General features: G+C 36.3%; 1 protein-coding gene across 3 annotated transcripts in view; it reads right to left on the bottom strand.

Annotated features, from left to right (window-relative positions):
- SPPL2A (signal peptide peptidase like 2A) overlaps positions 1–22961 on the bottom strand; it is a 55970-nt gene continuing 33009 nt past the window's right edge. For 2 of the 3 annotated variants that reach the window (XM_041743664.1, XM_041743666.1), the window contains exons 7-16: positions 21643–21739; positions 21031–21132; positions 19279–19360; positions 18481–18555; positions 14000–14056; positions 13751–13804; positions 13208–13310; positions 11073–11150; positions 9550–9710; positions 1–302 (exon numbers count right to left, since the gene is read on the bottom strand). In XM_041743664.1, coding sequence (XP_041599598.1) covers positions 228–302; positions 9550–9710; positions 11073–11150; positions 13208–13310; positions 13751–13804; positions 14000–14056; positions 18481–18555; positions 19279–19360; positions 21031–21132; positions 21643–21739 — 884 coding nt within the window. In that variant the 3' untranslated portion in view covers positions 1–227. The remainder of the gene's footprint in view (positions 303–9549; positions 9711–11072; positions 11151–13207; positions 13311–13750; positions 13805–13999; positions 14057–18480; positions 18556–19278; positions 19361–21030; positions 21133–21642; positions 21740–22961) is intronic. The other variant, XM_041743665.1, reaches the window with a different exon arrangement.

The raw sequence follows: 22961 nt of genomic DNA, 5'->3' as shown, positions 1-22961 counted from the left end.
TTACACAGACTATATGCTTTTATTTAACGTGAAGGCACAACTTTAACATAGTTAAAAGCAAATGTGTTTCAATTATTTGATGTAATTGTCAGTACCAGATCTTAAAAAATATATATTTGCAAGCATACCATTGAAGATTTGTTTAGATTGTCAATTCAAAAGTCAATTTAAAAAGTCAAACTCTATTTGTAGAAAATCAACTGACATTATTACAGGTCTACATAATATTATTGTTGGACAATCTGTTCACCAGCAGTCACAGGGTTTTCTTCATTTGTTGCATAGTCCAGATGGTCCATCACCTAGGCATAAATAAAAAATGTTAGGAAATGCAAAATTTCAACCTGCCCTCAATGATTCACTAATTTGGCTAAAGGATTTCCACTTAAAAAAAAAAAAAAAAAAAAAAAAGACAGGAAGGGAGTACCTGGGTGGCCCTCATCTAGCTCCCTCCTCAGTGGGGAGTCTGCTTCTCTCTCTCCCTCTCTCCAATATTTTCAGTACTGTGATGCACATTTTCTCTTCTTTATCAACAATTAGAAGAAAGACGAGCAAGATAAACATTCCTATTTTTGTAAAGTGATTCTAAAAGCTTTAGTGTTTTTTGGGAAAGGAAGCAGACAGTGGAATCATTCCCAAATGGGGTCTCTGACCTTGCCAGACAAGAAGAACACAACATGAGCTGAGGCTTTCAGCTGACAATTGTCTCAAGAAATGGAGATAGCTTATAAAGCCCAAATGTGCCAGTACTCTGCGAGTTATCTTGGGTCCCCAGAAAATCAGTTTTGAGGTCCTGTATTTGCCAAAGATACCCCCTAGATAAAGAGTTACATGTTTATAGCACTTCAAGGGGGAAAAAAAGCCCAATTGAGACAGGTAATATATTATTTATCATCACTTTACCACATGAAACATAAGATGAAGTTGTTGAAGAGTTGATTTTAGTCACAATTTAAATAAGGGAAAGAAAGGAAAAGCATATAAGATATATTTAGGCCCTTTTTCTTCTAGTAATTTAGAAGTTCGGGGCAGCCCGGGTGGCTCAGCGGTTTAGCCCTGCCTTTGGCCCAGGGTGTGATCCTGGAGACCCAGGATCGAGTCCAGTATCGGGCTCTCTGGATGGAGCCTGCTTCTCCCTCTGCCTGTGTCTGCCTCTCTCTCTCTCTCTCTCTCTCTCTCTTTCTCCCTCTGTGTCTCTCATGAATAAATAAAATCTTTAAAAAGAAAATTAAAAAAAAAAAAAAGAAGTTTGGGATGTGAGAGGTTGGAGCTGCGAGGAGAGAGAATGGAGGCAGTCTCGGCAGGAAGATGGGGAAAGCCTCTTCCTTCCCCAAGACCTGCTTACCCTGGCAACTGTACCCTACTGAATTCACAGCCTATACTCCCTAAGTTATCATGTATCTCTTCTCTCCTAATCCTCAGGTACCTCATTGGCACTTTAATTCCTAACTATCTATATATTATATATTTATAAATAAAATGTATTCATTAAAAAAACTTTCAAAATCGGCTTATTAAGAAGTAAACATCTGTATTCTATACTTACTTTTCTCTTTTGACTTTTCAATAAAAGCAATATAGAAACATAAAGCACAACCTTGAAATAGGTTTTTAAAAACATAACAAAAACTAATATAGATAATAAAATTAACTGGCAAAATTGGTATAGTTTTTCATAATATTTGTAAATAAGCAAGTTCAGTTTGGAAAGATGTCTTCTGAAATTGGGTCAGATTGCCTAGCATTTACTGATAGTTCTGCTTATTTATAAGTGAACCAATCTCCAGAAACACTCTAATAAAACTCTTATTAAAGGAGGGTAACTACAGAGTTGTTGATACTAAAGACCGTTGTTCTAAGTATCTCTGTATTCTGACTTGTCAGTTACAGCTTGTGACTTCTAAAAATAATTAGAAGCACTAGTGACATTTAACAGAGACAAATCCACTGTTTACTGGATATCAACAAACTGAACATTTACTTTCTATCCAGAGTAAAATAACTCATTGGAGGTTGTTGCATAAATCTAACTCCATTGATTTAGGATCAGAAAGAACAACAACATTTTTCTAAAATGATGATGTGTTTTAGTTGTTCTTTATGCCAAAGTAATTAGGTCATTGCTTGATTTTTCTCTCTAGAGAAGAAACACCTTGATTTATTTTACACTAATCAGAACTTAAAACTTTGGGTAGAATCAAATGAAACTGAGTACAATAGCTCTTGAAGCATTCCAGAAAAAAAGTTTATAGTAAGTAAGAGTGTTAAGTGGCTCTAAGTTACAGAAAATAATATACAGGGGATCCCTGGGTGGCTCAGCGGTTTGGTGCCTGCCTTTGGCCCAGGACGCGATCCTGGAGTCCCGGAATCGAGTCCCGCATCGGGCTCCGGGCATGGAGCCTGCTTCTCCTTCTGCCTGTGTCTCTGCCTCTCTATCTGTGTCTATCATGAATAAATAAATAAATAAATCTTAAAAAAAAAAAAAAAGGAAAATAATATACAATTAAGATTTCCAAATTAGGGAGTGCGTGGGTGGCTGAGTGGGTTAAGTGCCTTCGGCTAAGTCCATGATCCCAGAGTTCTGGGATTGAGTCCTTACAGTGGGCTTTCCTGCTCAGTGGGGAGCCTGCTTCTCCCTCTTCCTGCCATTCCCCCTGCTTGTGCTCTCTTGCTCTGTATCAAATAAATAAATCTTATTTTGATCAGAGAAATTGATGGAAAGGGCTGACTAATAATAAAAAAAAAAAAGTACTTCCATGAAGTCTCTGATTTCAGCCAACAAATGGGGTATAATTTTCCCTTTGAGAAAAACATAAAAAGGCCATCAGGGCGAACCATGACATTTAAAAAGTCTCCAGTGCAAAGGCCTGCTTTGCACCTGATTCTTGCACCAACTCTAATACCAGGCATTAGAATGAACCAAATGATTAACATCATAAACAAGTGTGCCATCACCTTAGATTCTGGCTTATTTTATATTACCTGTTTTATATTTGATTATGTCAAATAGTAGCACCTGATTCTTGTACCAACTCTAATACCAGGCATTAGAATGAACCAAATGATTAACATCATAAACAAGTGTGCCATCACCTTAGATTCTGGCTTATTTTATATTACCTGTTTTATATTTGATTATGTCAAATAGTAGCAAAAACTTTTGGCACTTACAAAATAAATGATTATATAGAAAGGCTGTGAAGACACAAGTCTAGTTTAAGGCTTTAAAAGTGCCTCATTTTTTTTTTTTTTTTTTTTAATTTTATTTATTTATGATAGTCATACAGAGAGAAAGAGAGAGGCAGAGACACAGGCAGAGGGAGAAGCAGGCTCCATGCGCCGGGAGCCCGATGTGGGATTCGATCCCGGGTCTCCAGGATCGCGCCCTGGGCCAAAGGCAGGCGCCAAACCGCTGCGCCACCCAGGGATCCCAAAAGTGCCTCATTTTTATAAACCTTACAATACTTTTGGTAATTTTATGAGGGCTGCTAAAACACAAGCTTACACACATACACGCAAAAGTGACTAAAAGTCAGTGGATTAAGGACTGAACAGACATTATAGTTGCTTGCATAAAATATTTTAACATTGAGTTTTATTCAGCTAATAAATAATATATATTATAAGTTAACATTAACTGAGGATTTATAATATATAAAACCCTGTTATCAGCAGTATAGGTTCCTAATACCTAGAAGATAATAACTTACTGAGGGAGGCATACACAAATATCTAAACTATAAGGCAAATGTTAATAAGTATTGAAAATACAAAGTCCACAAAAATTATGGGGAAAGGTGAACCTAATTTCAACTAGAGAATTCTTGAATATCCACTTGGAGAAGGAAGATTTTGAAAAATCTTTTTTTTTTTTTTTTAATTTTTATTTATTTATGATAGTCACACACAGAGAGAGAGAGAGGCGCAGAGACACAGGCAGAGGGAGAAGCAGGCTCCATGCACCGGGAGCCTGACGTGGGATTCGATCCTGGGTCTCCAGGATCGCGCCCTGGGCCAAAGACAAGCGCCAAACCGCTGCGCCACCCAGGGATCCCGAGAAGGAAGATTTTGAATTGGGAATAATATAAAGGATAGTCTGGAAACAGTAAGGCAATGCTCTGAACACAATGGAAGCAGGGGAAAGGAGGGAAAAGGTAATGACACTATTAGCCTGAGAGACGAAGCAGGAACTGCCTGAGGGCTGGCTTTAGGGCTGACCTTATACTAGGTTGATACCTAGTCTCCCATTTTATCAGGCTTGTTGAGGTTCCTAGTTGTACTTTCAAAGTCTTTGCCTGGCCTTACCCGATCTCATCCACCTGCCCTACCAAGCCCTGGGGTAACCCACCACTGTGAATTATAAATTCTCCTATCTGCCTGTAGATCCAACCTGATTTAATGGATGAGGAGAAGAGTCTTAGACCAAGTGACTTGCCAGAACTGTTTCCAAAGCCTTTAATGTACTGTCATTGTCTCTCACAAATAGTAATGTTCAAGCTAAATTAATTTTGACTTTAAAGGTTGGAAAAAAGCAATGAGAGATTTCTTTTTTCACAGTTACAGGGGAATAAATTTTGTGAGGGCATTACGTGCTATAACTTCCGAAAATGCTAGTTAAAAAAAAAAAAAAAAAAGATTCTCTCCTGGCAGCAGTTTATAATATTCTGCAACTAGCTTGCCTAAAATTTCAGCACGTATCTGTTCTTCATATTTTAAAATCTAGTGTACAGTGGGAAAATGGCTACATTTAACAGGTTTTCTTTTTCCTCCGAGGCTTGTGATGGCTATCAAATCATTTTGCAAGTAAGTTAAAAGAACCAGATTTAATAAAGACCTCAAGTTTTAACATTCAAACCGGAAAAATGGTATTCTAGTTTAGTGAACTGAAAAATAACCAACAAGCCAACAAATAAATCAAAATGAAAAACCCCGATTCTTATGATAGCAAATGCACAGTGTTTATGTGTCAAGCACTACTCTAGGCAATTTGCATATTTTACAATAACCCCCTGAAGTAGGATGATCATTATTCCTTTTTACATTAGAGGAAACTGAGGCACCAAGAAGTTAAGTAACTTGCCTAAGGTCATGTGGCTAATAATTAACAAAACCAGAGTTCAAACATAGGCAGTCTGGCACCAGACTCCACGTTTTTTATTACTATGTGTTATTTTATATTCTGACTGTCCTTATTTAATAAAATTATGACACTACAAAAGTGAGAAGCATATAACCAAAGTTGTCTTAACTATTTAAGTATTTTAAAATGGATTTCCCTACCATCAATTGCCTTATTTGGCTTCTACATCCTGTGGTTAAGGCCATGGAGTGTGCCCTGCTGGGGCTCTTTACTACTGCTTTGTGCCCAGCTGCAACAATTCTCCCCTTTATAGGTAGCTGTTGTGAAGCAGAATCATAATATATTTTTTAAAGATTTTATTTATTCATGAGAGACACATAGAGGCAGAGACACAGGCAGAGGGAGAAGCAGGCTCCATGCAGGGAGCCCGATGTGGGACTTGATCCCAGTACTCCGGGATCACGCTCTGAGCTGAAGGCAAACACTCAACCACTGAGCCACCTCGGCATCCCGAGAATAATTTTTTTCAAGATGATGATTTTTTTTTTAGATTTGTTTATTTATTTGAGAGAGAGTGGGTGTGTGTGAACAGGGGGAAGGGAGGAAAGAGGGAGAGGGGGAGAGAGGGAGGGAGAGAGAGAATATGAATCTGAAGCAGACTCTGCACTAAGCACAGAGCCCAATGCAGGGCTTGATCTCACAACGGCAAGATCATGACATGAGCAGAAACCAGGAGTTGTACACTCAACTGATTGGGCTACCCAGACGCCCCTCAAAATTATGATTTTTAAGAATGAAACTTGAATGGTCCAGGACAGAGCATTTGTTCATAGGGAATATAAATGCATCTCTTAGTTGAATTCCTTCCTTATCTACCATCCTCTTTCTGTTCAATAGACATCATAAGGATTGGACAAAAGGTACAATTACAAACCAGAGAGAAAATGAACTTTGGATATTTCCAATGAAACACAATGTTAGTACTTTATGTATACAACATCTTTAAATATTTTATAGCAGGAGTTGTCAATGAAAAGATCTCCACACAAACTGTTTAAAGTAGTTGTCCCTAGGGACGCCTGGGTGGCTCAGTGGTTGAGCCTTCCGCTCAGGTTGTGATCCCTGGGTTCAAGGATCAAGTCTTGTGTCAGGTTACCTACGGGGAGCCTGCTTCTCCCTCTGCCTATGTCTCTGTGTCTCTCACGAATAAATAAATAAAATCTTAAGAATAAATAAATAAAGTTAGTGCCCCTAAAAGGAGGTGGGGGTATGTGGAATAGTTAGAAAATGACCTTCTATGTTTACTTTAGACTTTTGTATTATTTGTTTAAAGAATGTAAACTGCATTACTTTGTAATTAAAACACAAAAAGGAAAATAAAGTAAAAACAAGGTTAGGGCATATGTAAAAATTTTAGTTCATTAATTGCCAATAATAATGTTAACCTATGAGTCATTAAAACAAGGATAATCAGAAGTACAGAAGTACTTTAACAAATATCTTTTCACATCAATTTTGCCCAAATTTTTAACCACTTTCTGGACAATACCCTGAAGAGAAATTACTTGGTCAAAGGAGATCGTTAAATACAATATATGTGTATGAGAATATTTCGCAGTCATTAAAATGATTTTTTACAAGGAATTCAAAAATGAACTAACACTGGGTGCCTGAGCGGCTCAGCTGCTCAAGTATCTGCCTTTAGCTCAGGTCATGATCTCAGGGTCCTGGGGTAGAGTCCCCTATTGGGTTCCCCGCTCAGTGGGGAGTCTGCTCCTCCCTCTCCTTCTACCCCTCTCCCCTGCCCATGCTCACACTTTCTCTTAAATAAATAAAATCTTAAAAAAAAAAAAAGAAGAACACAAATGTAATGAAAAGACAATACAGAGAACTCTTTAAAGTACCGTATCAACTATCCATCTATCCATTTATCTAGGAAGGCACAGAGGGGAACTCAATTAAATCTTAAGAGTGGCTACCTCTCAGGGGTGGAATTATATAGGCGGACTTAATTTTCTTGTATTTTTCTACATTTTCAAAATCTTCTGTTATTACCCCTTTTTTTAAGAGAGAGAGAGTGTGTGTGTGCAGTGGGGGAGGGGGAGAGGGCGAGGGAAAGATTCTCAAGCAGGCCCTACACCCAGAATAGAACCCAACAGGGGGGCTGGATCTCACAATCCCTGAGATCACAACTGGCCCAGAAATCAATGGTTCAACGCTTAACCAACTGAGCCACCCAAACATCCTAATAAACACATTTTTTTTCTTTTAATAAGCACATATTTTAAAAGTAAAATGCTGGGTGCCTGGCTGGCTGAGTTGGTTAAGCTTCTCTGGTTCTTAATCTCTGCTCAGGCCTTGATCTCAGAATGGGAGTTCAAGTCCCATGTTGGGCTCTGCACTGAGCATGGCCTACTTTAAATAACAATAAGCACTGGGTGTCCTACTGCTAGCTTTCATGGCACCCTACCATAACTAATAAATACATTTATCATACTTTGTTAGTGACTATCTGCATCCTCCACTAGACTCTAACTTTCAAGAGGCCATGAGAGTAGGCCTGTTTCTAACTTGTTCATCTTTTATCAACAGCACCTAAAATAGCACCTGGCTCAGAGAACTACTCAATTAACATTTGCTAAATGAAGAAATATAAAACTATTTTAAGAAAATGATCACGAAGAGTATTTTTTGGAATGTGACCTTCAAAGGCTAAAAAGCAGAGTATATGTTGTAGGACATACTTTAATTTAAAAAAATTTTTTTAAAAAAACCTCTAGGTGGGTATCTTCTTCATGTAAAAGTTACAAGCTATCTTACTAGTTTAGTTAAGGGCCTTGTGGCCATAGTTCTCTGTGCATAAATGTAAGCTGAGACAATGGCATTGTGAGGTAGGGCAGGTATTCTTTTAACCAAATTTCAAAGGAATTACACGATTTACCCTAAAGAATTCTAGACCAGTGGTTCTTCTAAATATAGTAGTCTAACTTACTATGTTAATCATCTCTTGTTAAATAAAGATGATACTACAGACCAACTACAAGATGGATGAACTTTGAACTGTTTATCTACTAACAGAATTACAGCCATCCACCCAAAGTACCTCTATTTTTGTTCATGTGACCACTAACACGCATGTAGGGAGCAGATGGAGGAGGGTAGTTTGCTGTAACAGGGCAAAGCAGAGCTAACTGCCTCATGAAGGGATCAATGCCATGGCCCTGACCTTAATACGCTAGTTTCCCAACTCTCTTTAATTTCAATGGAAACAAACTTTACTGGAATATCAAGAACATTTAGGAAAAGAAGAAAGGGGTTTAACTTCAATGAAAAAAAATCTCAAACATAATAGATCTGATTTTCTGTCCCAGGGAAATCTTGATTCATTTAAACCTAAAATAAGTACCCTATTTAATTTAATTAGACCCAGTTAGGTGCTGAAGAGAGTACATCCTTTATCTGCAAAACCTCAAGACTATTACTGTGTAAAAGAGCTAATGTCAGTCTCAAAAATTCAGTACTTAAAATACTTTTATTTTTCAGGGCACCTGGATGGCTCAGTCAGTTAAGTGTCTGCCTTGGGCTCAGGTCATGATCCCTGGGTCCTGGGATCGAGCCCTGCATCAGGCTCCCTGCTCAGTGGGGAGCCTGCCGCTCCCTCTCCCTCTGCCTCTGTCTGCCACTCCTCTGCTTGTGTTTGTGCTGTCAAAGAAACTTGTAAAAATAATTAAAAAAAAGTTTTATTTTTCATAAAGTCTAGTTTTGTGTGGATTTGAAAACTCATGTTGAAATTGTTGTTTTGGAGTATGGAAGTTCCTCAAAAAGTTGAAAATAGAGCTACTCTATGACCTAGCAATTGCACTACTAGGTATTTACCCCAAAGATACAAACATAGTGATCTGAAGGGGCACCTGCACCCCAATGTTTATAGCAGCAATGTCCACAATAGCCAAACCATGGAAAGAGCCCAGTTGTCCCCTGGCAGATGAATAAAGAAGATGTGGTTCATATATACAATGGAATACTACTCAGCCATCAAAAACATGAAATCTTGCCATTTGCAACGATGTGGATAGAAACTAGGGGATATCGTGCTAAATGAAATAAGTCACTCAGACAATCAGAGAGACAAGTATCATATGATCTCACTCGTGGAATTTAAGAAGCAAAACAGAGGATCAGAGGGGAAATTCTAGAGAAAAAAAAATAAAACAAGATGAAATGAGAGAGAGAGACAAATCAAAAGACACTCTTAATCATAGGAAACAAACTGAGGGTCACTAGAGGAGAGGGGGTTGGGGCTGGGGTAACTGGGGTATGGGCATTAAGGAGAGCACTTGATGTAATGAGCACTGGTTGTTATATAAGACTGATGAATCACTGACCTCTACCTCTGAAACCAATAACACATTATATGTTTTAGTCACTGAATTACGTCATAACTTGGTAACTGAGATAGAAGTACGTACCTGATAGCCACTACCTTTCCAGAACTTTTTCATTTCCTTACGTCTCCAAGCAACAACTGAGGCAGTAACAAGTGTGCAAGGAACTAAATAGAGGAGAGCAGGCTGCCCCTTTTTCATCAGCACCAGAACAACAAATGTAAGTATCATGCCAACAGCATAGGCTGTAAAAAGAACACCAATTATCAGTCATTTCTACATGCTACCACAGTTGGATTTTGACCCCCTCACTGACGTGGTGGTTTTCAAATATTTCTGAGGACATTTTTGCCCTATGACTTTTTTTCTAAGACAGCAATTAGGAGAGACATTCCTCATAGCTTTTTAAAGTTTGGGAACTGGTTAATCATTAATTATTGACAAAGATATAATTCAAGAAAGTCTCCATTAATCTGTCACTGTTAAGGATGTTGAGTTGTTGCATATTTCAGATAACTAAAATTTGTACCTGTAGGTACTAGAAATTGCTTTGAAAATCTTCCTCATTTTGATTATATACTTCTTGGGATTCTTCAACAAGTGCATACTAAACATCATCTGATCTTTCCTTAATGACTCAGCATCTCATCATAAACAGAGGATCTCAGAATATTGGAGCTAGTACAGTCTTTATAGACAATCCTGATTTTATAGACAAGGCAATGGAGGACCAGGGAAGTTAAGTGAACTGCCTGAAGTTATACAGCACAGTGAACAGAGAGTCCTCTTATCTGCCTTTGCATTGAGTGTTCTTTTATTCTATCACACTGACTGGTGCTGGACTTTAATACATTAATGCCCTTGTACGGTACCATTCTTAATAGCCTCAAACTGCTTTTCTTATTTCTTTATAATTTTTTTCTTTTATCTTTTCACTCACTTAGCTGTTCTTTCTTGTTGTCAGGTACCTTTTTCTAGAAATGCCCTTCTCTACTGCTAGCGTAGAGCACTTTTAATTTACTGCATTTAACTCCACTGTGGAATTGAAAATCTTGCTACAACAGTATCTAAATGACTCTGAAGCAGGCTGCTCACCTAAGAATAAAGAGATTGGTGTATGGACTTTGAGATATCTGTTTGATATGTTTAGAAGTAAAGTATTTTTTGGCTTGCTTCCTGTTCTTCTCTGTTCTCAATGAGACAAATAGAAGGTTAAATGACAATTACCTCTGCTGTCTCAAGTGAGATGTTATTGTGCCATAAATTCATTTATATAAATACACTGTTATTCATATAGTATTTTAAGAAAATCTGAATCTATTATCATACAATTTATGGACTACTTATGTGTTAGATGCTCTAAAAGCACTTAAGATATGAAACCTAATGATTAAAAAAAAATGAAACCTAATGATTTTCTTTTACATACAGATTTTTAAACCTCAGAAACCTTGTGATATAGGTAGAAAAGTATTATTTCTTTTTGATGGAAAAACTTGTCTTACTAATTAATGATGAAGAATTAAATTTCAGGACTTCTTATTTTCAGGCCTCTACCTTTACCTATAAGCAATTCAACATAATAGAAAGACAAAACAAAAATTTACCAATTGTGGAGGAAACATAGTATATAGAAGAAGAACCAGTCTGAACATCAAATCTTCTACAGTATGCAACCAACAGACCTAAGAAACAAAAAACCACCAAATACATTATTTTCTTAAAACAGTAACAGCAAAAAAAAAAAAAAAAAAAAAAAAAAAAAACAGTAACAGCAATACGAATTCAACTATTAACAATGGCAGCAATGCCATGCTGCCATTGTACTTAACATTTATTTTTTGCATTGTGAGAACATTAAGGTACCTCAAATATTGGACAAAATTTCATATGCTGATTTTTTTAAAACTTAATGCCATTTTTGAACATTTTCCCAAACCATTAAATAGTCTTTTAAAACATGGTTTTATTAGCTGCTTAATATTCCATGACATGGAGAATATTTTTTTATATTTCTGTGGTTATCAGTTGTATCTTTCATTTATGATTTTATTGATTTGAGTTCTCTTTTTTCCTTGGTTAGTCTAGCTGAAAGTCTGTCATTTTTGTTTATCTAAAATTTTAAAAAAAATCAACTCTTACTTTTATTCATCTTTTCTACTGTTTTCCTGTTCTCTATTTCTGCTGTATTCTATTATTTCCCTCTTTCTGCTAACTTTGGGCTTAGTTTGTTCTTCTTTTACCAATTTCTTACATACAAAGTTAGGTCACGGGATGCCTGGGTGGCTCAGCGGTTGAGCCTCTGCCTTTGGCTCAGGGTGTGATCCCAGGGTCCAGGGATTGAGTGCCACATTGGGCTTTCTGTATGAAGCCTGCTTCTCCCTCTGCCTGTGTCTCTGCCTCTGTGTCTCTCATGAATAAAAACATTAAATCTTTAAAAAAAATTAAAATAAAGTTAGGTTGCTTATCTGCATTTCTATTTTCTTGACGTATGTGCTTATCACTATAAACCTCCCTCTTAAACCACCTTTGTTGCATCCTGTAAGTTTTGGAATGTTGTTTCTCTTTCATTTTTCTTAAAATATTTTTAAATTTCTTTTATTTATTTTTAAAATATTTTATTTGTTTATTTATGAGAGACACAGAGAGAGGCAGAGACACAGGCAGAGGGAGAAGCAGGCTCCCCACAAGGAGCCCAATGTGGGACTCAATCCCAGATCCCGAGATCACACCCTGAGGTGAAGGCAGACGCTCAACCACTGAGCCACCCAGGCACCCTTAAATTTCTCTTTTAATATTTTCTTTGATGCGTTGTTTTTTCAAAACTATTTTGTTTAATTTCTACATACTTGTGAATTTTCCAGTTTTCCTCCTGTTACTGATTTCTAGTTTCACACCATTGTGGTCAGAAAATATACTTTGGTATATATATAATTTCAATTTTCTTAAATTTGGTAAGATTTGCTCTGTGACCTAACATGTGATCTATCCTAGAAAATGAACTAAGAGAGTTGCTACACTGGACTTTGCACGCCAACTCACAAGGCAGAGCTGTTGGCTTCTCTCTACCTGGCTTTACTATGTAAATGAAAGGGCTTATGCAGAAGAGCCCATACTTTTTACCCCTTCACAGGCAGTTAGTACTGAGAGAGTGAAGGACAAACTCTCAGCTGATTAAGAAACACTAGTAATTACTTCTATGCTATATTATTCCTTGCCTGGGATTGAGTTTATTGTATAGGTAGCCTGGTGAGAATAATGCAGCTGTCAGAGAAGATATACCATATGCTGTATTTTTTGTGTGTTATAATGCCCTACAAGCTGGTGTTCTATTATGTTTCCCTTAATCATGACCTTGCCTGGTATCCCTAAACCACCTTTCTGAACACATAACTATTATTTTAAAATAGAAGTAATAGAAACTGCAATATATTTGGTATTATTAAATTCAACTTTTAAAGGGTTTTGTTATATACTTTCTTGGGCAAGTAGGTCAAACTGATCCTAGGTGCTTTCTCTAAGACACTTATGAGCCAGGGGAGATAGACTTTGGTTGTTACCATTTGGGCTTTATCTTCTACCCCTTGAAATGCTTTTTTTTTCTATTTTCGTCACTGATCCCAGCTCTAGCAATAACCATAAATGGTTAATACAGAACAAGTAACTTTTAATAGATACTAAGCATTTGGCAATTTTAAACCATCAGTATATTTTACTGAAATTGTTACAAACAATTGCTTACCTGGTACAATAATATCCCCAAAACCCAGTATTGAAACTGGCATGAGGCACACACTCATTACTGAGAAATAGGCCAGCTTTGGCACCCTGATGACTACTGGCAACTGTAATTATGGAAAAAAAAAAAAAAAAGGCACCAATAAATCTCTTAGAAATTTTTACACATATCTCTTAGAAAGGGAAAGATTGATATTAGAGTAATTGTTTTAACTTTTTTAGAAGAACTTGAAATCAGAGAACATAAATTACACACATATATACCCTGAATGCATAGAAAGCTTGAAAGAAATAGATACACAGTTTTGGAAAAATGAAACCCAACACACATGAGGGTTAACAGTATTAATCCAGTATTCCCACATCTAACCTTTTTTTTTTTCTTTTTTTTTTTTTTTTGTCTTTATACCAAAAATAGGACTCAGGTCTTGAAATATATATATACATATACTTTTTTAAAATCTGGATTTCTTTCTCCCAAAGAAGAATCTTGTCTCAGAGGGTATGATTTAAAGTCCAATGAACATATCTGAAATACAATCCTTACTTTCTCATGGGGAGCTGAGGGTTGAGCAGTGGCTTCCACCAAGTTTCCATCATTCTAGGATGAAACCCAAGTCAATAGGTATTTAATAATTTAGAATAACTAAGAAAAGGGCTATATTTTGTGAGAAATAAAGTTTTACAATACCTTAACATGCACTATATGACCAATGCATTACACGGGAAGGCAAAATTATTAACTGGACACACATATATACATTGGTGGCCATTTCTGTTTAATTGCCATCCCTACCTTTTCATTATTTCCAAAAGGTCCAGCTGCAAGTTCAACCATGATACTCTCGCCATTCTAAAATTGAGGAGGAAGATGAAAGAAATTGTCCAATCATTTAAAGAGAATGATCTATCAGTATTCAAGAATGATTTGACCCTATGGCTAATGGCCTACAGTAAACTAATGAAAAACAGGCTGCAGACAGCCTTTTATCCTAAAAAAAAAAAAAAAAAAAAAGTTTAGCAGAAATTGAAGCCATCTAAAACAAAATTCACCAAGCACAATGCTTCATTCTATTAGAGTTCAACAATGATCATTAACTAGCAGATAAACCTCACACAAATTATTCAAGTGAAGCTCTGGGCACTGATATGTACTGACAACGAATAGCTAGCATTTTTAATAGACTATAAGTTTTAAGTGCTCATAATCACGTTATGTCATGTACCATGTGTCCTTAGTCATTTTTAGCAATAACAGTGAATAGAGACAAAAGAAATACTAAAATCTTTTATATTTATATTTGTAATAAATACTGGTAACTTTATTTGAATAAAAATACATTTGACCTTCTGGCTATTCACATAATAACAAAGAGGTCACACTTGCAAAGACCCAGCCCTAAAGAACTTGAGAAGCTTCTATAGCCTGTCTCCTGTCCAGTTTTGGCCCTGCCAGCCTTTTAGGTCTCAATCAAAACATTAACCTTAGCTGATTTTCATTGTGTCTGGCTAACGTCTTTTTATGGGGGCTATGTGAGGAGTCCCTTAATAATTTGTTCCTGACAGATAAGACTGTTGTGAAGGGGAAACATTTTGATATAGCAAAATGAAGACTGCATGAGCACCCATCTATACTTTACATTACGATGAATATATCACCAAACAGGTAGTGGGAAGATAAAAAAATGCTGAATTTGAAGAGAATTTGATCAAGTAACTATAATATTTTCCATGTGGGTGGGGAGCATAGGAAAAATCACTTTAGTGTTTTTAAAAGGACTTCACTGATATCTGAGCTGAGCAGAAAGGATATAATCTCTAGCTACAGAAATATTTCCCTCATGTTATGCTTCAGGTTACAGAAGGGTTAAGTCACAGGAGTTTAGGAAAACAGACTAATATTAAATACAAGTCCTTATTTAATTTCCAGATAGAGTTCATTTTGGTTCATTTTCTAATTGTTATTTAAAACACTTAAGTGAAGGCTTTCACTGATATTCTCTCCTACATTCAGGTATCTGAGCAACTAATATTTGCAATATACTATACCAAGTTACAAGAGTGGAAGGAAAAAAGAAATGAAGACAGATATGTGGGTTTTGTTTGTTTACAGAGAGAGATTGAGAGTGGGGCTGGGGGATGGGGAGCAGAGGGAGAGGAAGAGGGAGAGAGAATCCCAAGTAGGCTTCATGCCCAGTGTTGAGCTCAAAACCGGGCTTGATCTCACAACTTTTTGAGAGTTGGACAGTTAACTGACCGAACCACCCAGGTACCCTTGAATATAGGTTCTTATTGCCTATACTCTTGTGGCCACCTGCTCTGCTCACTCGTTAAGACTCTGCTAACACCAGAGCTGAAAGACTGTTTAACGTGTTCAGTGTTTAATCCTTAAAGTTTTCAATTAAAAAAAAACCCAAATCAGAAATTACATATTTGATTTTCATTTTGAGTTACTTACTAAAGCAAGTTACCTTAATAAAAACAAGCCAGACTGAGAAGGTGTTAAAGTAAATCTACACTGGTGAACTCCAAAGAGCACTTCTAATCTTTTTTTACCAGATCACAGTACTAGAAATCACATTCCTAGTCAGTGGCAACAAATATAGGAAAAAAAGATGAAAAATTCTCTAGACAGGGAAGAAAGAGGCCTCGAAGGCATCTTTATTATTATTATCCTTTATCTTTAAAAATCTGAAACTTTTTATGTGTAGGGAATGTAAATAGTTTGCTGACAGACACAGTTAGCATTTATAAAGTGATACGAGTCTTAAAATGGAGGGGCACCTGGGTGGCTCAGTTGGTTAAGCATCTGACTTGATTTTGACTCAGGACATGATCTTAAGCGTGCCCTGAGTACAGAGCCTGCTTACAATTCTTGTTCTGTTCTCTCTCTCTCTGAAAAAAAATTAACAACAACAAAAAAAAACTGAATGGAAAAAAAATTTAAAGGGTTTAGTTACAGTTCATATCTACATGCCCTGTGTAATATATGTGCCATATGTTATGACTATCTGCTGACTTATGAGAATGACTTTGTATAGAGAATGCTTTACTTTCATTATGAGACCCCTTTGGAGTGACTTACAGAAACATTTTTTTTTTTTTTTTTGGATCCAAACAAATTGACATAAGCTGGGATGGCTTTAGATAGAAAGCTTTCATTAACCAACATTTTTTTGTGATAATCCAAAATACTAATTCTATGCTTTAAAAAGTTTACTTTTGCTCAACAAAGTCAATGACTCAAATGGCTCATCATTAAGGCACAAAAAAATGCTAGTAAAATGGTCTGGTTAGCTGCAATTTGGGGCACTTAACTACATTACCTACTTGCATTTTTTTTTTTTAAGATTTTATTTATTCATGAGAGAGAGAGAGAAAGAGAGAGGGAGAGAGGCAGAGATACAGGCAGAGGGAGAAGCAGGCTCCATGCACGGAGCCCGATGTGGGACTCAATCCCGGGACTCCAGGATCAAGCCCTGGGCCGAAGGCAGGTGCTAAACTGCTGAGCCACCCAGGGATGCCCCTTGCATTTTAATTTTAGCTCCCTAAGGGGGCACATCTTTGTGCCCCAAGTTTATGCCATTACAGCAAATACTAAAAGTGCAGAGTTTTAAAATGATTTCACAAATGGTAGGGGCAAAAGAAGAGATAAATAACTAATGGGGGTGGGCCTGGGTGGCTCTGTCAGTTAAGCAGCTATGACCTTTGGCTCAGGTCATAATCCTGGGGTCCTGGGATTGAACCCCATGTTGGACTCTTCACTCAGCAGGGAGTCTGCTGCTTCTCTCTCCCTCTGCCTGCCAATACCCCTGCTTGTGCTCTCTCCGCACCCCCATCCATCTAATAAATAAAATCTTTATTTTTTTATTTTTATTTTTAAAGATTTTATTTATTCATGAGAGATACAGAGAGAGAGAGAGAGGCAGAGACACAGGCAGAGGGAGAAGCAGGCTCCACGCAGGGAGCCCGATGAGGGAATCGATCCTGGAACTCCAGTATCATGCCCTGGGCCGAAGGCAGGAGCTAAACTGCTGAGCCGCCCAGGGATCCCTAATAAATAAAATCTTAAAAAAAAAAAAAGAACTAATGGGAAAAGTGTAGTGATTATAATATCAAATACTGAATACTTGAGAACGACAAAGGATAGAGAGATGATATAAAGTTACAAAATGAGACTCAACATGATATGGGGAAAGCAGGAGAACTGAGCATAAAATACTCATGAAATGGGAATGGGGGCACCTGGGTGGCTCAGTAGTTAAGTGTCTGCCTTCAGCTCAGGGCATGATCCCGGAGTCTGGGATTGAGTCCCTGCATGGAGCCTGCTTCTCCCTCTGCCTGTGTCTCTGCCTCTCTCTCTCTTTCTGTCTCTCATGAATAAATAAATAAAAATCTTAAAAAAAAAAAAAAAAAAGAGAGAGAGAGATGGGAATAGGGACAAGTAGAAAAACTGGGCAAATAATGAAGGACTATCACACTCATCCAATACCTCTCTCTTATTCTGGGAACAGCATCACCATTCTATGGAAAAGCTAGTGGCAGAGCTGGGGATAGGTGAATCAGGAGCTGTCAGCTGCCAAGATTATAATATCATAGAAAAAGCCAGTCTGGCGCAACAAACAAAATGGACAGAAGTGGAAAGAGAGAGTATGCACCCTGGGTCTAGTTTCTTCTGAGACCAGCTCCACCTTGGCCTCTATTCAGAGGCTGGATAGAAGGGACCTTTGTGGTATAGAAAGGTTAGATTGGGTCCTGTCAGTTCCAACCAGGAGAATTCTACTGATGGAAGAGAGAGGCTGGAATGCTAGCAATATTCCCTTACAGGATGGATTAGGAACTCGAAGCACAAAGTGCTGAGTGACTTGCTAGGGTAACAAAGTTACAGAGCTACACTTCAGGTCTTCAGACTTCCGGTGTGGAACAGTTTCTGCCTCAAACTAGGGGTACAGAAATCAAAGTGGCAATGATGCATTTTCATTCTTTTTGCTGCTTATACTATCTATAGCAAATTTTTATTGTTTTATAATAAGAAAAATTACTTTAAAATGGGTATGAAGAAAATTTATACTCTCATGATCAGCCAGGAGACATTTTTCATTTAGCAGAATGATTTAAAGGCTTAAAAAATCCTCTATGAAAAGGCCAACTTCAATGACAATTTTCCAAAGAGAATCAGCACTCACTTAATGGTAAACACTTAGAAAATTAGTAATCTAAGAGCAGGTTTAAACTTCTCTTCTAGCATGTTTCTCATGGACTTCAAAAATATCATACCTTTGTGATGAATGGTGTTATGAAAACAAAAAACACATCATAGAGGAGGAGAAGGCCTAGAAGTATCACACATGACTGTTGAAAAAAAGAAAAAATTTAAAGGTCAAACTTCCATCTAAATTAAGAGATCATAAAAAAAATGATAATAAATAAAGAGCTCATATTGCTTTGCAAGTATAAACATGTGAAATTACATTTGAACACTATTTTTTAAAGGCATTTAATAGTATTACTATTTATAGTTTTATTCTACAAGTCACATTAACAATTTTATCTGCTTTATCCCATTCTTTAACTTCTTTTCCTTTAAAAAATTTTTATTCTAATTTTTAAAATTTAAATTCAATTAATATATAATGTATTATGGTTTCAGAGGTAGAGATCAGTGATTCATTAGTCTTATATAATATCCAGTGCTCATTACATCACATGTTCTCCTTAATGTCCATCAGAAAGAATCACTAAATCAAAGAAATGTTCTTTGTTGATATTTTGTCTATAAGGATTTTATGAATTTGGCAGATTATATAAATGATTAAAAAAAATATTTCAGCTAGCAAATCAGTGGTTGGTTAGGCCTGGTGATTGGGACTAATTGCAAAAGGGCAGGAGGAAGCTTTTGAAGTGATGAGAAGTCTTCTATAATTGATCAGGATGGCGGTTACAAAGTTATTCATTTGTAAAACTTCAATAAACTGTACACTTAAAATGGATGCATTTTGTTACAAGTAAATTATACTTGAATAAAGTTGTTTTAAAAGAAAAAATTATTTTAGCTAGCCAAGCAGTCTACTTTACCTTGAAGTTGGGTAACTTCAGTGTTTTAATTAAATTCAGACAGAAAGCAATCCCCAAGATATCCTGCAAAATCCAAGCCCACCTAAAATCAAAAGAAGTTATTCTATTGGTTTATGTAGTTATTCTTAAATGGGACTTTTCAAAGAAATAGATCACTAAAGTAGTATCATTCAATTGCTAGGATTTGACTATTTGATTATTAAGCAGCAATTATAATGACAAAAAAACTTCTCATACTCTCTGTATTTATTAATTTACTATCCTACTAGAATAATAAATACTACTCTACTAAGGAAAAGGTGAAAGGCTACCTCAGAACATACACTGAATATAGTACATACTTATCTTTAATCTTTGAACTTCTGTTTATTTTAAAAAGTTAGTTCATAACTAAAGATATTGGTTTTAACATATGTCCCAATAGCTGGATCTAAAGGAAACGAGACCTATGTAACATAATCTACCAGGAAGTGATATGCATAATTATCGACTGAAGCTGCCTAATATTGTATAAACTTTATTTTTTTTTTAATTTTTATTTATTTATGGGGGATCCCTGGGTGGCGCAGCGGTTTGGCGCCTGCCTTTGGCCCAGGGCGCGATCCTGGAGACCCGGGATCGAATCCCACGTCGGGCTCCCGGTGCATGGAGCCTGCTTCTTCCTCTGCCTCTCTCTCTCTCTCTCTCTCTCTGTGACTATCATAAAAAAAAAAAAAAAAAAAAAAAAAAAAAAAAAAAAAAAAAAAACTGTAAAAAAAAAAAAAAAAAAATTTTTATTTATTTATGATAGTCACACACACAGAGAGAGAGAGAGAGAGAGAGAGAGAGAGAAAGAGAGAGGCAGAGACACAGGCAGAGGGAGAAGCAGGCTCCATGCACCGGGAGCCCAACGTGGGATTCGATCCCGGGACTCCAGGATCGCGCCCTGGGCCAAAGGCAGGCGCCAAACTGCTGCGCCACCCAGGGATCCCCTGTATAAACTTTATTTCCAAATTTTAGGCTAGGAGTGGCTTTAAGCTTTAAAAATTTTATTAATAAACCATTAAAAAGTCAAAAAATTTTTTCTGGTTATCCTGCCTGCAGATGGACAGATACTTGTGTATTTCCTTTCTTACATAAAAGATAGAATACTCTATATATTCTTTTTTCACTTAAAAATACATCCTGGAAATCACTGCCTGTCAATTTAGAGATCTTCTTCATCCTTTACAGCTACATTGTACTTCATAATGTGGATGTAGCATAATTAAGTATATTTTTTGGGACACCTGGGTGGCTCAGCGGTTGAGCGTCTGTCTGCCTTCCGCCCAGGGTGTGATCCTGGAGACCTGGGATCGAGTCCCACATCGGGCTCTCTGCATGGAGCCTGCTTCTCCCTCTGCCTATGTCTCTGCCTCTTTTTCTCTTTGTGTCATCAATAAATAAATAAAATCTTTAAATAAAAATGAATTAAAAAAAAGTATATTTTTGAAGCCTATTTCAGCTTAAATGTTAAATCTTAGTACATATTTTCTGGTCTCTATGACCTTAAATTCATTATCACAAGATCTCCTTTATAAGTACTTATTTAGCTTGTTTCAAGACTATGGTGTTGCGGGATAAAAGTGAAAAAAAAATCTCTAATAATCATAATGCATAATTATCAATCAAGATATAAAATAATGTATCCTTAATCTAAAAGCAAATACACTAAAAAAAATAAATAAAAAAAATAAAAAAAAAAATAAAAGCAAATACACTGAGTACTCATACCTATCTTCATTTCTAAATACGGCCCAAACAACAGCTACTGCTATGCATAGTCCAGAGAGCAAAATAAGTCTCACTTCAATGCTTTTGCCACGAAACATAAACCTAAAAAATAGACTGAAATTAGTTACTCTGTAGATGAAATACAATGTTCACTTCAACATGATAAATGACAAATGTTAACCATAGTCATAAGAAAGCTATTGAAATATCAATTTAAAAGTCATGATTTAAGTACAACAAATGATACATCAAAGAATATTTGACACAAAAAAAAAAAAAAAAAAAGAATATTTGACACAGACATACTGTATGTGATGAGGAAAATGTTCTATATCTATGCTGCCCAATACAGTAGCCACTAACTCCATATAGTTATTTAACATCTGAAATGTGGCTGAGACTGAAGAACTGAATTTTTAAATTTAATTTTAATTAATTAAAATTTAAAAAAATTAATTAAAATTTTAATAGTCACAGGTACATTGGATCACACAGGTTTAAAATACCACTTCTTAAAAAATAAATAAATAAAATAAAATACCACTTCTTTCCCCTGTTCTATTTCAAATTACAAATACCAACATTATAGGATTCCTTGTAAGAGATACATACGTGCATTGTCCACATGGTATCTTACGAATTAGTGCAGCAAGACAGTTGTATAGACTCATTGCTGATGCTATGCAGAAAATTGCTATCATAACATAAACTAGAAAAAAAAGACACTAAATTATATGAGAACAGAAGGATATATGATAAGAAAATATTTATACAAGCAATATTAATGCAGCTTTCTTAGTGAATCGTTGTTGATACTTTCAATGCTGGGACCATACTATAATCTGAATTGGTTACTAAGCTGAAAATATTTAGATCCTGAGTTTTACTGAAGAATGGGTATTTTATGTGTTGTTTTAGTTCCATTACACACTGGTAGGACTGTTCAAGGGCTACATTTTCTATCATTCAATGATTCAAACATGTCTGTTAAAGCTGTCTATGAAGTGAGTTGTAGACACTTGTAAGTACTTACATGTAAGGAATAGACAAATTAAGGACGTAGTATAAACATTTTTAAAAATGCTGCTTAGGGATGAGAACTGACATCTACCTTAGACATTAATCATGCTATATTTCCCTATAGTGTAATTTACCTCTAATAACTTGACCTGTGGTAAAAACCAAATCCATTTAAACAAACCACTTTATGATATGAAGCTAAGGTAGTTAAAACTCACAAATATTTTTCTATATTAGCTATACTTTTTTGACAATTATTTAAAATTACATTTGATCTCCTTATTCTCAAAAAGGGGAAGAAGCTGTTGTACTCTAAAATAAAATACTCATTTCTCAAAATTTCACAATGGAAATACAAATTTTACCTGAAATTTTTCATATTTCACTAACTTTCAGAAAATTGAAACTCTGCTCTGTAGGTGAGAAAGAGTAATCTAGAGACAGTAAGTAAAGGACAGCCCCCCTTCCTTCCTTCTTTTTCTTTTTTAAAAATCAATACAGGGATCCCTGGGTGGCGCAGCGGTTTGGCGCCTGCCTTTGGCCCAGGGCGCGATCCTGGAGACCCGGGATCAAATCCCACACCAGGTTCCCAGTGCATGGAGCCTGCTTCTTCCTCCGCCTGTGTCTCTGCCTCTCTCTCTCTCTCTGTGACTATCATAAAAAAAAAAAAAAAAAAAAAAATCAATACAGCTTTTATGTCATCTTTAAAACGTCATAGAAAAATCATCCAGCATCTTGCTGTTTATGTGGCTGGACAACTTAGATCTTATTCAGGAGTCTGCAAAAGTGTTCCTTTTTCGGAAACACAGATACAAAAAAAAAAAAATGCATTTGAAGAGAAGAAAGAAAAACATATCATCCAAAATTTTCTGATATCCTTGTTTTTAACTATTGGCCACTTTCCAATTCTG

This window comes from Vulpes lagopus, chromosome 2 (assembly GCF_018345385.1).
Source record: "Vulpes lagopus strain Blue_001 chromosome 2, ASM1834538v1, whole genome shotgun sequence".
Classification (NCBI taxonomy): Eukaryota; Metazoa; Chordata; class Mammalia; order Carnivora; family Canidae; genus Vulpes; species Vulpes lagopus.
This window is presented reverse-complemented; position numbering and strand designations above follow the sequence as displayed.